Below are 15,070 nucleotides of genomic sequence, written 5' to 3' on the forward strand. Positions count from 1 at the left end.
GGTATGTATGGCTATCTAACATGGTTAGGAGTACTGCTAAATACAGTATATATAAATACACGGAGTACATTGTGATATCTAATCTGGGGTTGGTGGGCTGTCTAGTTCTGGGGATACATCCGGCTATCTCTAATGGGGATGGTGGGCTGCCTAATAGTGGCTATCTATACTGGGGAGGGGGGCTACCTAATACTGGGGGCACATCTGCCTTGTTAACTTGGGGAGGGAGACTACTTGATGCACCTGGCTTTTGAAACCCTTCAGCACTTTATTTGGCCTGAGGAAGTGGGCAGAGACCCACAATACGCGTTGCCTGTGCTTATTAACAATTCATTATATTTATATATAGGAATTTGTCATTTTTTAAAGTAAGCCACTTCCCCTTTTTCTCTTTTTTGTTTTAAACTCAGTTTTATACACACCTTGGTGCCTCTTAATGCCGTTGTGATGGCTTCCCAAGTCTTCCAGATATTAGTCATCTTCCAAACCAGCCACCAGTCAGACCACCACCTGAGCTGCATTGCTATGTTATCAATGGCAAAAGGGTGAATTTTCAATGATATGAAGGGTGTGAGCAGGAATCCAGGCGCATGCATCTCTATGGAGAGAGCTTGCAGGGAGTAGTAGTTTTATTGTTAGGGTAGTCTGCCTTTATTCCTGAGAATGATACAAAGTGTCTATGTGGGGGGTTAGTTTACATAATTGCCCCTTAGGGAGGGAGACATAGAGAATAATATAATCTGTGAATAGTGCAGAGCTGTGATTGGCCGATCTTGTATGCCAGGGAATACTGAGCCCATAAGATCCTCGTGGAGCACTTCCCACCTCCAGCTGGTGCCTCACACGTATGCACACTCTCTGTGTTACCTTATCTCTGGATTTCCCTCACTTCTTGTGCTGTCAGAGATGTTCCATGTTTATCCCAGGCGTTATGGAAGGCAGGCTGGTATCTCTTCCCTGTGAAGGAGGACACTTTCCCTGATAGCTTTTCCCAGCAGCTGTTCATAGCAACAGTCATAAATACAATGTTGTACAATGGAGTTGTTGTCGATCAGTGGCGGTCTCAGCGAGGGAGGTCGTGAAGGAGCAGGTTCTGTGCATTGTGTCCATTTTCAACAGATGAGACAGGTGCACCATATGACCGTATCCATTGTATCTCTGATGAGAAGAAGCTAGTGTACAGTCAGGAGCCACTGGTGTTGGATTGGAGGTTAGAGTCTGCACAAAGATGATGGCTGGTGGGTGGAGCCAGGTAGCAAGGGACATGACTGGTAGGACAGGCAGAGGAGGTGGAGGCTGCAGCTGGAGAGTGGTTGGGAGGTCTCCCCTGCTTCTGTCCTGGTATTGGCACTGTCCCAGCTGGGAGATTTGTTGCTATGGCTCTTGGAAGGTTTGGGGTTAGTAGGTGATGGCCAGGTAGGGTCAGTATATGGAGCTGCAGTCCCATCTGCCCAGTTCCTCAGCTGCCAGAGCCATAAGTAATGATAATTCATACACTATTTCTATGCCAGACCAGCGCTACGACCATATATCCTCTTATATAGATTGTAGCCACCACCAAGGACACCCTAAAGGATCCTTTAGGGTGTCCTTGGTGGTGGCTACAATCTATATAAGAGGATATATGTTTGTTTATGTTTGAGGATATAGTGTTTGCAAGGAAGGACTGACTCAAGCCTTTTTCCAGAAGCGCACCCATTGAACTGTGTGTAGCATACAAGGACTACATTGTTCACAATCTCCAGATTATTGTACACTTATTATATAAGGACTATAAATGTGTCATAATTGATTAATCATATTGATTATAGATAATATATACTGAACCATATTGGCCAGGTATTCATCTGAGCGCTGAATGATTTTTGGTTTAAAATGATAATTCATAGCTAATTACCTTCAGCTCTTATCTTCCTATATCTCCAGCTGTTCTCTCTTCACATCCTCCTCCATCTACCGCTGCCGGCACTGCTGTAACCTCCCAGGAATGTGTGCATGGAGAGGAGGAGAGAAGCACCAGATGATGAGCAAGGCACACTGGGAGAGAGGACTGTGGTGCTGAATGTGCAGATACCACAGCTTATGGGATATTATCACCACCTAGCAAATGATGTTCATTTCTGTGCTCTGATTATTAGTACTAATATCTTACAGCTATACTTTGTTATCCATTTCAGACCTGAGATCTGACCTTAAAGAACAAATTACATATGTGAGGAGTGATCAGCAGTCTATGGGGGAGGGTGGCATGATGGGGACAATTAAAGAAGAAGGAGAGACCTATGTGAGGAGTGATCAGCAGTATATGGAGGAGGGTGGCATGATGGAGACAATTAAAGAAGAAGAAGGAGAGACCTATGTGAGGAGTGATCAGCAGTCTATGGTGGAGAGTGACATGATAAGGACTAGTGAAGAGGAAGAAAAAAAGGACATTATTACTGGGATGAGCATTGGTGAGTGATAAATGTATCTCCTTTTAATGTCCAGTGCATATAAGCTGTGTGCTCTACATGTTGTCAGTATACAGGAGTCCAGTCTGAGGAAGGCTTCATAGCTGAAAGCTTACTTCTTATAAGTTATTCAATAAATGGCATTATCCTGATTCAAAACATCTTGCTTTCACTAGTGCAATAAGCTAACTCTCTAACTGAATGACAAAGCTAACAATGAGTAAGCTAACTGTCTAACTGAGTCATTAAACTATCAATCACAGGTTCAGTGAGTCTCAAATTGGCACAAATCAATCACAAAATGCAAATACTCAGCACTGCTCTCTCCAGCACAACCTCTCACACAGTACTGAGTAACAGCAAGGAGATAATCCAAGATGGCATCCGCCTTATATAGGGAAGGGTGTGGCCAGAGCTCCGCTCATTCCTATTGGTTGCTAGGGACACTCTGGTAAAAGTAAAAAAAAATGCACCTCTGTAATGGACTCAAAGTTATAATTACAGTGGGCTGGAAATTTGCAGTTTGAAATTGAATTTTCAGTTGCAAGCTTGCAGTGTAATGAGAGATCAGGTGAGAGCCTGAATTCTCCTGCTGGTGTCTGTCCAGTGTGTTTGGCACCTTGCCAGACCCGGTCTATAGCTGCCCACCCAGCTTCACTATTTCACTCCTTCACATTAGCTGTGGGCAGCTGGAACTGGCTGGTCTTGTGGGCAGAGAGTCACTCGCCAGATGTTTCCCACCTCCCTTTTAAGCACAGCAGCACCACCAGTCACTCACCTCATCACTCACTAGTGCACTACAATCTGTCTGTCTACTCACTCCTCACTCACTCACTATCTCATAACTCACCAGATTCTGTCACACAACTCAATCCGCACACAACTGATTCCCTGCAGCACAATGCAGCGCACTGTCTCCCTCAATATCCTCCTCCTCACCGAACCCACAAAATTGCTGACAGTCTCACCTCTCTTATATACAAGAGGGGAGGGATAGCCTGTGATAGGTAGCTAGGATCTGGTTGCTAGGGCCTATAATTGCTCCGGATTGGTAGGGAATCCGATTGACCGGTTAATGCTGCTATATTTAATGTAAGCTATAATTGTGGATGTATGCATAATTTGCACATTTCCGCATGTAATCCGCAGTACACTGATTGGCCTGAGATGACAAGTGGTGTTCCGCTTTCCACAGTAATTTTTGAAAATTGTTACTCCAATCACAGGACTGGGAAATACTCGGTAGTATTGGAGCAATCAGAGAGTGCGGAGGCATCCCGCGGGGTTCCCATTTCCACAGAAATATTCTGCATTCTCTGATTGGTCCGATGCTTCTGAGCTCAGTGATTGGCTGACATTTCCGAGTTGCTGTAATGCGGCATTCTGACATTGGGCTCTATTCACAAAACTTCTCATACATGACTTATCACCTCATTTATAAAAATAACCTTCTGTGACAGAAGAAGAAAAGCGTCTGCACTGCAGTATTTCCGCTGAATTTGGAAGGATGTAGCATAAAACACACACCTCTTCATCCACACTTCTGGTATTGATAGCGTGCTCTGATTGATTAGAAGTTGCAATACAGTAAAGGAGAGGAAGACAATCGGCACTGCTTCTATTGCTGTGTAATCCAGAGTGCGGTGGAACACATGTAAAAAATCCAAGACAGTGTATCTTCAAATTGTACACAATCGTTTAAGCGCACATCCTAATTCATATAAAAGTCCACATAAAAATCACTTAGGAATCCTCATATGCAGTTTCTTGGTCTCTTGTGCCACCATCACCATGGACACCCAACAGTATGCAGACTCACCAGATGTATTGGCCACTGCTAGACTGGCCAACCATGCACAAATCCAGGAGCCTCAGTGCTTCAGGATCCTGGTGCCACTTTAATGCTGTCCCTTGAGACCACCATCATTCTCCACATTATCCATTCATAGTACCTCAAAGAAATAGCCTGCATAGCTTAACTCCGTATAACACTTAAAACTTTAATTATAAAATTGCACTCACATGCTCCAGAATGTATTGCACACATAGTTTTACGGGCTCTCCCCCGTTGCCTGGCAGGGCATTGCTTGTGTTGGGTCCTTCAGCTCCCCCTCCACTCAGCTTGCAGACACCACCGCCTCCACGGCCGTTCACTTCCTGGTATGTCCAACCTCCCGCCCGATCGATTTCGTCACTCCCTCGTGACTCATCAGGGGCACGGGGGTTGGACTCATTACCAGGGTTCTTATATCCTTTCTCTTAGCACTAATTGGCTGCTTCCGTCCACGTTATACGCGTCAATACGTACGGTTGATCATACGCGTTAACATGTACGCGTCATCCATCCGCGTCACTACGTACGCGTCATCACATGTTCTTTTTCAGGCTGCACTAATTGGCTGCCTTTATCCGCGTCATACGCGTCATTAGGGGGAAGTTCTGCCAATAGGAGGTGGGGATGGGGCACCCAATCAGCATGCAGACTAGTATATAAGGCTAAAATGATGCGTACGTAATGACGCGTATGTCGCAGATAAAGGCAGCCAATTAGTGCAGCCTGAAAAATAACGTGATGACGCGTACGAAATACCATTTGGAGCATGTGAGTGCAATTTTATAATTAAAGAGTTAAGTGTTATACGGAGTTAAGCTATGCAGGCTATTTCTTTGAGGTACTATGCATGGATAATGTGGAGAATGATGGTGGTCTAAAAGGACAGCATTAAAGTGGTACCAGGATCCTGAAGCACTGAGGCTCCTGGATTTGTGCATGGTTGGCCAGTCTAGCAGTGGCCAATACATCTGGTGAGTCTGTTTACTGTTGGGTGTCCATGGTGATGGTGGCACAAGAGACCAAGAAACTGCATATGAGGATTCCTAAGTGATTTTTATGTGGACTTTTATATGAATTAGGATGTGCGCTTAAACGATTGTGTACAAGTTTTTTAGGTCCTGCCTGACCTTGTGGTAGCGCACTCCAACTGGACTTTGTAATTACATGTTAGCTATAGCGCATTGATACATTTTACATATCTTCAAATTGTGGCATCAAAAATATTCATTCAACGTATGCATGCAACATGCATGAACATACCATTATCTGAGGGGGTGTGGTGGCGGCCTCCGTAGAAGCGCAGATTGTGCGTGAAACGGCTGTAAGGCTATCTGTGCCCAGCACCCACCGCCACCACACCACCTCAGACAATGGTACGTTCATGCATGTTTACGTTGAATGAATATTTTTGATGCCACAATTTGAAGATACACTGTCTTGTATATTTTACATGTGTTCCACCACACTCTGGATTAAACAGCAATAGAAGCAGTACCGATTGTCTCCCTCTCCTCTCCTTTACTGTATAAAAATAACCTTTCAGCACATTTACAAGCTACACACAAAGTTGTTTCTGATTAACTTCATTTCAATATTACTTTTCTTACCTTAATTATATTATATTTTTGCTCTTTGGAAGCCTAAAAATATAACATAGACGAGGTGGAAACAGGAAAACAGGTGAAAATTCTTTGTGAATTATGCCTATTGTTGCATTTACGTTTTGGAAATCGGCGTTCTGATGGAAATGTCAGACCATCCCTAGTCACAGTTTCCTTATTTCCTTAATTGGGAATAAGAGAGAGAAACATGTACATTACACGGGGCATATGAGTGACACGAGGACACAGCGGTAATAAGAATGTGGAAGTGACACCACATTGCTCTACAAACATAACACAGATCTCTTGCTATAAGTACATATAGGTCTGTTGTCACAGGAGTAACGCATTGCTTCCACTGTCTCATCAAGCTCTACATTCACTGCTGCTCAATGTATGGCCAATGCTTTAGGTGTGGGAGGGGTCAGTGACAAGCAAATACCTCTGACGTGTATGCAAATGTCATGCAGATTGTATGCAGATAATCAGATTGGTCAGGAAATGCATTTGATTGGCTGAACTCCTAGCTACATAACATTTTCATGCAAGCCAAAGTTGTAGTCATGTGATTGGCCGCCTGTAATGAGCTCCACCTTCTGCAGTTCTCAGTCAGGCTGATAACTTGTGATGGTCAGTGACATGCCAATAACTCTGAGATGGTGCAAACTGTATGCTAATTTTATGCAAAGTTATGCAGCTGCTGCATCTGGTCCATTTCCAGTCTGCACAAACTTTGCCTCAACTTGGAATTATCAGCAGCTCACTGACCATCCGTAATGATAACAGAATTCTCTAACAGAAAGTGATGATGTTTCTCTATTTGCAGCGCAGAGTCCCGGCATCAGGAACCTCCCAGAGACTCGTCTCTCTGTATCCACAGACAGTACAACGGATGAAGATGTCATCGGACAAGAGTCTCCTGCAGATATCCTGGTTACCCCAAATATTCCCCCAGACCCCCCTCACCTGTATAGTCCTGAGGGGCCTCATCCCCAGCACAGCTCTCCCCCTGATGGAGGGTCTCATTCCTGTTCCACACGTGGGAAGGGTTTTGTGAAAAAATCAAGTCTTGGCATACACAAGAGAATTCACACTGGAGAGAATCCCTATTTATGTGCTGAGTGTGGGCAATGTTTTGTACAGAAAAAAGAGCTTGTCATCCATGAGAGATCTCACACTGGCAAGAAGCCGTATTCATGTGCTGAGTGTGGGAAATGTTTTGTACAGAAATCAGGCCTCATCAACCATGAGAGAACTCACACTGGTGAGAAGCCGTATTCATGTGCTGAGTGTGGGAAATGTTTTGTACAGAAATCAGACCTTGTCAATCATGAGAGAACTCACACTGGTGAGAAGCCATATTCATGTGCTGAGTGTGGGAAATGTTTTGTACGGAAAAAGCAGCTTGTCATCCATGAGAGAGCACACACTGGCGAGAAGCCCTATTCGTGTGCTGAGTGTGGGAAATGTTTTGTACGGAAATCAGACCTTGTCAGTCATGAGAGATTTCACACTGGTGAGAAGCCGTATTCATGTTCTGAGTGTGGGAAATGTTTTGTACATAAATCACAGCTTGTCATCCATGAGAGAACTCACACTGGTGAGAAGCCGTATTCATGTTCTGAGTGTGGGAAATGTTTTGTACGGAAATCAGACCTTGTCAGTCATGAGAGAACTCACACTGGTGAGAAGCCCTATTCATGTGCTGAGTGTGGGAAATGTTTTGTATGGAAATCAGACCTTGTCATCCATGAGAGAACTCACACTGGTGAGAAGCCGTATTCATGTGCTGAGTGTGGGAAATGTTTTGTACAGAAATCAGGCCTCATCAACCATGAGAGAACTCACACTGGTGAGAAGCCGTATTCATGTGCTGAGTGTGGGAAATGTTTTCTACAGAAATCACATCTTGTCAGTCATGAGAGAACTCACACTGGTGAGAAGCCATATTCATGTACTGAGTGTGGGAAATGTTTTGTACGGAAATCAGACCTTGTCATCCATGAGAGAACTCACACTGGTGAAAAGCCGTATTCATGTACTGAGTGTGGGAAATGTTTTGTACATAAATCACAGCTTGTCATCCATGAGAGAACTCACACTGGTGAGAAGCCGTATTCATGTTCTGAGTGTGGGAAATGTTTTGTACGGAAATCAGACCTTGTCAGTCATGAGAGAACTCACACTGGTGAGAAGCCCTATTCATGTGCTGAGTGTGGGAAATGTTTTGTATGGAAATCAGACCTTGTCATCCATGAGAGAACTCACACTGGTGAGAAGCCGTATCCATGTGCTGAGTGTGAGAAATGTTTTGTACAGAAATCCTATCTTGTCCTCCATGAGAGAACGCACACTGGTGAGAAGCCGTATCCATGTGCTGAGTGTGGGAAATGTTTTGTACAGAAATCACATCTTCTCAGTCATGAGAGATCTCACACTGGTGAGAAGCCGTATTCATGTGCTGAGTGTGGGAAATGTTTTGTACATAAATCACATCTTCTCAGACATGAGAAACCTCACACAGCTGGTAAGTAAGAGTCAGTGAAACATAACTTCACCTTTAGTGAGCCTGAAGTGGCCGCAGCATACTGCTCTCCATCTCCCCAACACAGCCGGAAGTAGGGAGTATGGAGAGTGGAGTGCAGCGGCCAATAACAGGCTTGTTCAGTTATGCTTCTCCCTCTCACAATGCTGGTGAGACGTAGTGATGGTCAAGTCGATGCAAATAACTTCGAGTTGATGCAAATGTATGCAGCTTGAAAATTAAGCAATCAATTCCTGCTGACGTAAAGTCCGATTGGTTCATTTTCATGCCGAATAAATTTGCATAACAATTTGCATAAATGTGCATCAACTCAAAGTTATTTGCATCTACTTGACCATCACTAGTGAGAAGCTCTGTTACTGCACTGAGTGTGGGAAATGTTTTGGTTGTGGGTTATTTCTTGCTAGACGCACCTGGCAGCATATTATACAGAGTCCCGGGGCTCTTTCATGCTACTCAGCGCATTGGTTTGTAAAGCAAGTCCCTGAACTGAGGTGGGATGATGGGATAAACATGGCTACATATAGTACTAAGCCTGATTAGTAATTGGTTGTGTTCATCTTCTATTTATTCCATTGCAAGTGAAAATAAAGCACAAGTCAGATCCGTACCCCTCTGGGTCCTCCCCAGGCCCCCCACATCCTTTTCCCGATCAGCGATCCAGCGCTGCACCCTCTGGAACAGCTATTCTCAACCGGGGTTCCGCGTCAATTTGACACTTCTGTGGGATACAACAGTCCCACTTTCCCCATTTCTGTGGGACAATATAGTCCCGCTTCTGTATATGACTGCAGCAGCGGAAAGATTCCTTCATGCTGCTGCGAGGGATGCGGCGGATGGATCTGTAAAGCAGCCGCATCACTCGAAGCCCGGTCTATAGTTCCGGCACGTGCGGGAGTTCAAACAGAATCCCTGCTTCAAGGAGGAGGGAAGGACGTCAGATGGTAAGTATGGGGGAGGGGGTGTTCCCTGCACTGACACCAATGACCAAAGCAGCCACAGAAAGGGGGGACAAAGCGGCCACAGAAAGGGGGGACAAAGCGGCCACAGAAAGGGGGGACATAGCAGCACACAAACAAGCAACACAAACAGACAAACAAGCAGCACAAACAAAGAACACGGAAGCAACAAAAACAGGACAAAAAAGCCACACAAACGGGGGGGGGGGGGGGGGGGGGGAGGGGGGAGACATAGTAGCCACAGAAACAGGGAGAAGGCACATGGGAGCCATAATTGTTAATAAGGAGGACAAAGGGAGCCATACCTGCTAAGGGGGACATAGTGGGCCACACTAAATAAAGAGGGCACAGGTGCCATACTATGCAGAGATATGGATCCAATTTTTATGTAGGAATAAAAAAAATTATTTATACGTACACTCATGCAAACACACACACACACACACACGCGCGTTCCCCAGGATTTGTCAATTTTCTGAAGGGTTCTTCGGGTCAAAAAAGGTTGAGAAAGGCTGCTCTGGAGGTCACAGCCGGGCTCCCATCCATGCAGGCACGCACACTGCACGGGATGCCTTGTGCTTGCACCCTCTGGAAGGTCACAGCCAGGCTCCCATCCATGCAGGCAGACACACTGCGCGGGATGCCTTGTGCTTGCTCTCTCTGGAAGGTCACAGCCGGGCTCCCATCCATGCAGGTAGGCACACTGCGCGGGATGCCTTGTGCTTGCATCCTCTGGAAGGTCACAGCCAGGCTCCCATCCATGCAGGCGGGCACACTGCGCGGGATGCCTTGTGCTTGCACCCTCTGGAAGGTCACAGCCAGGCTCCCATCCATGCAGGTGGGCACACTGCGCGGGATGCCTTGTGCTTGCATCCTCTGGAAGGTCACAGCCAGGCTCCCATCCATGCAGGTGGGCACACTGCGCGGGATGCCTTGTGCTTGCATCCTCTGGAAGGTCACAGCCGCAGTGTTCTCCCCAGAATTTTTTTCCAACCGGGTGGTATGAAAAAGTAGCCGGGTGGGTATAGAAACGCTGGGTGCTACTAGGTGGGGTATCTCACCCGCCACCGCCCCGTGACCCCCCTGCAAGGGACAAGAACAACTTTAGGGGCTGGAAGAATCCCCAGGTAACAAGCTGGTCATTTTCTTTTAATAGTTTAAGTGTCCTTTTAAAGTTCTAACTACCTTTCTGCTGATTTGATAATGAAACTAGCAGCTTTTCCTATATACATGGGTGGTTGCAGTATGGAAAAGAGGATTTCTGGTCCCAAGCATGATATATTGATAAGCTGGCAGCTTATCAATCTCATGCTTTGGCACCAGATTTCCCCTCTCTTACACCACCCATATATATAGGAAACAGGAAAAATCTTGGTGGTTTCATTTTCAAATCTGCAGATTGCACCTGGCTGCTGGTTGTAATGTGACAGTCAGTCACACGGGATATTGCTGGCTATGTGGTTGTCAAAAGGGCCAGGGGGTGTCTCACTAATCTCTCTCTGCCTCTGTCTGCCATTGCCCTGGGTGAGTCTGTGAGCATTTGCACACTGGCTCACTCTCCTCTCTACCCCTCAAGCTGCAGCTCCCTCTCACCAGTCGCTTCTTCTGGCATCAATTTAGGGCTGAGGAAAGCAGTGGCAAGACTGGACAATCATGGGGGTCAAAGGGTCAAGCATCGTAAAGTTCTAGCTTTGCGGAGCTGAGTTAGATTCCCCCCTCCTTAATTAGCAGAAGCCAGACTCGCATTCACACTAACATGCAGCGAGACAAATACAGCAAGGAGGAGAGCGTCTGGCTGGACATTCCACAGAAAACACTGAGCCGCGCTTCCTCTCCGGTCTCCTGTTCAACTGAGCTGCTTGTCACACGTCTCCTTCATTCCCCGCCCCTACATACAACTGCCGGGAACTGAGGAGGAGGGCGGAGGCAGCGTCCCTGACTGACAGCGGCTGGCTGTAATGACACAGTCGCCGCTGCTCACTAATAAGCCGCACAGAATGGGGTAATTTTACCCGGGCGCTCGGGGGAGACCAGCCGGGCTCCCATCCATGCAGGTGGGCACACTGCGCGGGATGCCTTGTGCTTGCATCCTCTGGAAGGCCACAGCTGGGCTCCCATCCATGCAGGCAGGCACACTGCACGGGATGCCTTGTGCTTGCATCCTCTGGAAGGTCACAGCTGGGCTCCCATCCATGCAGGCGAGCACACTGCATGGGATACCTTGTGCTTGCACCCTCTGGAAGGTCACAGCCGGGCTCCCCTCCATGCAGGCAGGTGGGCACACTGCACGGGATACCTTGTGCTTGCATCCTCTGGAAGGTCACAGCCGGGCTCCCATCCATGCAGGCGAGCACACTGCACGGGATGCCTTGTGCTTGTATCCTCTGGAAGGTCACAGCTGGGCTCCCATCCAAGCAGGCAGGCACACTGCGTGGGATGCCTTGTGCTTGCATCCTCTGGAAGGCCACAGCTGGGCTCCTATCCATGCAGGCAGGCACACTGCACGGGATGCCTTGTGCTTGCACCCTCTGGAAGGTCACAGCCAGGCTCCCATCCATGCAGGCAGGCACACTGCGCGGGATGCCTTGTGCTTGCACCCTCTGGAAGGTCACAGCTGGGCCATCCATGCAGGCGGGCACACTGCGCGGGATGCCTTGTGCTTGCACCCTCTGGAAGGTCACAGCTGGGCCATCCATGCAGGCAGGCACACTGCATGGGATGCCTTGTGCTTGCACCCTCTGGAAGGTCAAAACCACGTTCCAGTCCATGTAGGCAGGCACACTGCGCGGGATGCCTTGTGCTTGCTCCCTCTGGAAGGTCACAGCCAGGCTCCCATCCATGCAGGCAGGCACACTGCGCAGGATGCCTTGTGCTTGCACCCTCTGGAAGGTCACAGCTGGGCTCCCATGCATACAGGCATGCACACTGCGCGGGATGCCTTGTGCTTGCACCCTCTGGAAGGTAACAGCTGGGCTCCCATGCATACAGGCATGCACACTGCGCAGGATGCCTTGTGCTTGCACCGTCTGGAAGGTCAAAGCTGGGTTCTTGTATATGCAAATACTTAATAGAGTACTCGGGGGATTTGTATAGGACACGTGTTCCCTGAACAGGGTTAGGCCCCTAGCGCACTAAAACATAACTTTTATTAGCTCTGATAGGGGCTATATATGCTGACAGTTATGTGGGGCAGGGGCATTGTATATGTTTGATGCACAGCACTGTATATATGTATTCACTCCGGACGAAGGCGTTTAGCCGAAACATGTTGAATTATTTGTAATTTTGTACACTGTTTGCATGGTGTGATCCCCTACTGTCCGTTAGACCAGTGTTTGGTGCAAGAGGGTGTGATCAGCAGGTCCTATTTGTGCATGTACTAGCTGTGCATAGGTGCTGGAGAGGAGATTCCTTCCCTCTCCTCGACACATGCACATAGATGTACAATCTTTATCTGCCTGAAAGTGATCCATCCCTGTGATATGATACATATGTGACACAATAGTGTCAAACACCAACGCAGCTGTTTTTGTTTTATAAATGCTGTACCTTTGATATACCTGATTTTAATAGAACTAATAAAAGTTATGTTTTAGTGCGCTAGGGGCCTAACCCTGTTCAGGGAACATGTTTCCTGTATATGCAGGCAGGCACACTGCGCGGGATGCCTTGTGCTTGCACAGTATCATGGAGTTGTTTGGGCTCCACAGATAAAAAGCCAAACTTTTAAGGTTCTTTGCAACTGAATAGGCAAAGGCAGTCCTGCCTCTGCTCAGTGCATCCACGCTTGTTCATGGACGGGAGTGTGAACAGGCACATTCTTCCACAAGCGCTTGTGAGGAGGTTTGCCGAGGACAGGGGGTAGGGAGAAAGCAAAGGAGAGTGCACTCAGACTACTTGAAATAGGAAGGAAACCAGCCAGTCGTAGACAGATCTCACCTGAAGATGTAGCTGACGAGCCCATACTGGTGTTATCAGCAAGCAGGCTTATGTCCTCTTCTGACCAGGGAGCAGGTTGGTTGCAGCTTCTTTTCCCCCCAGGAAGGAAGCTTGTAGTTGGAGGGAGAGTCACTGGAACCGCTGGCTGGAAATGTAGCTGTTCGTGTTACAGTGCTGGCTGTACCGTCACAGCTGTGTACACGTGTGGGCTACTAGAGATTCTATCCTGGAGGGAGAGACTCCTTCATAAAATCAATGAATAAATGAATAAAAGATCACGTCCAGCTCTAACCAAGACGCTGGCTGGGGGGGATGGTGGCAGCGTTGGATTTCTGAAAAGTAATGCATGTAGAAAGATGGAAGGGAGACCTGAATGTAAAGTTACTGTTTGTCTTTAATTGAAAGTATCTTTCTACAAAGCGTTTCAGGGGGCCAATCCACCTTTTATCAGGCAAACAATGGTGTCTTTGTTACATACACATTTCAATACAATAATTCAAAAAACTATTTGTAGGTTGTTTAGGCCGTCTGGGCCAATCCGTGTCTATGTGTAAATTTAATCAGCGACCTTGAGTCTCTGCGGCATGTAAAAAATGTCCTCGCCCCAAGTAAATGGCAAGTAAATGAAGGAGTAGAAAAAGGGGTAAGAGAGTCAGAACATAAAACTGCCACTAGGTGGCAGCCACAGGGTACTTATCTAAACCAAAAAAGACTGCAGTTATGGGTGATTATTATAGTGGATATTACTGGGTGAGTGCAATGTGGGTGCTGGATATTGGTGGAATTGATGGGGGTGGGAGGTGACTTTGGGTGCTGCTATGGATGGTAGAGTTGCTGCTAGGGAGGTAGAGGTCACTGTTGGTTCTGGGGGAGGTAGAGGTCAGTGTGGGTGCTTGGGGAGGGAGAAGTCACTGTGGGTGATTGGGGTGTGAGGTCACTGTGGGTGCTGGAGGAAGGGGAGATCACTGTGGTTTCTGGGCGAGGGAGAGGTCAGTGTGGATGTTGGGGGAAGTAGATGTCAGTGTGAGTGCTGGGGGAGGGGGAGGTCACTGTAAAGGTTGGGGGAAGCAGAGGTCAGGGTGGTTGCTGGGGGGAGAAGACACTGTGGATGCTGGGTGTTGGGAGAGGTCACTGTGGGTGCTGGGGATGGGGGGAGGTCACTGTAGGTGCTGCTTTTGGGATGGGAATTCTCTTTAGGTGCTGGTGGGGACGTGAGGGGGAACTGCAGGGGGAGGGAAAGGTCACTGTGGGTGCTGGGGAAGAATATATGAGTGTGGCTACTGGAGGAAGACACTGTGGGTGCTCGGTGGAGGAAGAGGTCACTGTGGATGCTGGGTGAGGGAGAAGTCACAGAGGGTGCAGCTGTTAGGGAGACACCATCTTACTTGCTCCCAGACAGAATGACCACACTAGGATTCCTGTCTGGAGCCTCTTTACTACAGAGTGTCTCAAGCAAGTGGGCGGAGCTGATCACAGTAGGGGGCGGAGTTTCCTTTGTGTTTACTTTTCCAGAGTGGTTATGGTATGTGTAGTATCTTTTACCCAATTTCCCTCCCCGGGACAAGTATCTACGTTCTTGCAAATTCCCTCTTCACCTCCAGGGACGTAGGTACTATGTCCCTTGCCAGCACGCTCTCCTGCTCGCTCCCGCGCTTGTTATCGCTGCCGAACATTAGACAGGAAATGAATAGGTGGGAACGTAGTTCCCATTCATTAATCTGTGTCCCCATTTGAATGATCGA

General features: G+C 47.5%; 1 protein-coding gene across 1 annotated transcript in view; it reads left to right on the plus strand.

Moving 5' to 3' along the window:
* LOC137525343 (uncharacterized) overlaps window positions 1-15,070 on the plus strand; it is a 440,546-nt gene that overhangs the window by 174,301 nt on the left and 251,175 nt on the right. The window contains 2 exon segments of the mRNA XM_068246397.1: window positions 2,178-2,453; window positions 6,712-8,417. Of these exon segments, the coding sequence (XP_068102498.1) occupies window positions 2,178-2,453; window positions 6,712-8,417 (1,982 nt within the window).

This window comes from Hyperolius riggenbachi, chromosome 7, assembly GCF_040937935.1.
Source record: "Hyperolius riggenbachi isolate aHypRig1 chromosome 7, aHypRig1.pri, whole genome shotgun sequence".
NCBI classification, from domain to species: Eukaryota; Metazoa; Chordata; class Amphibia; order Anura; family Hyperoliidae; genus Hyperolius; species Hyperolius riggenbachi.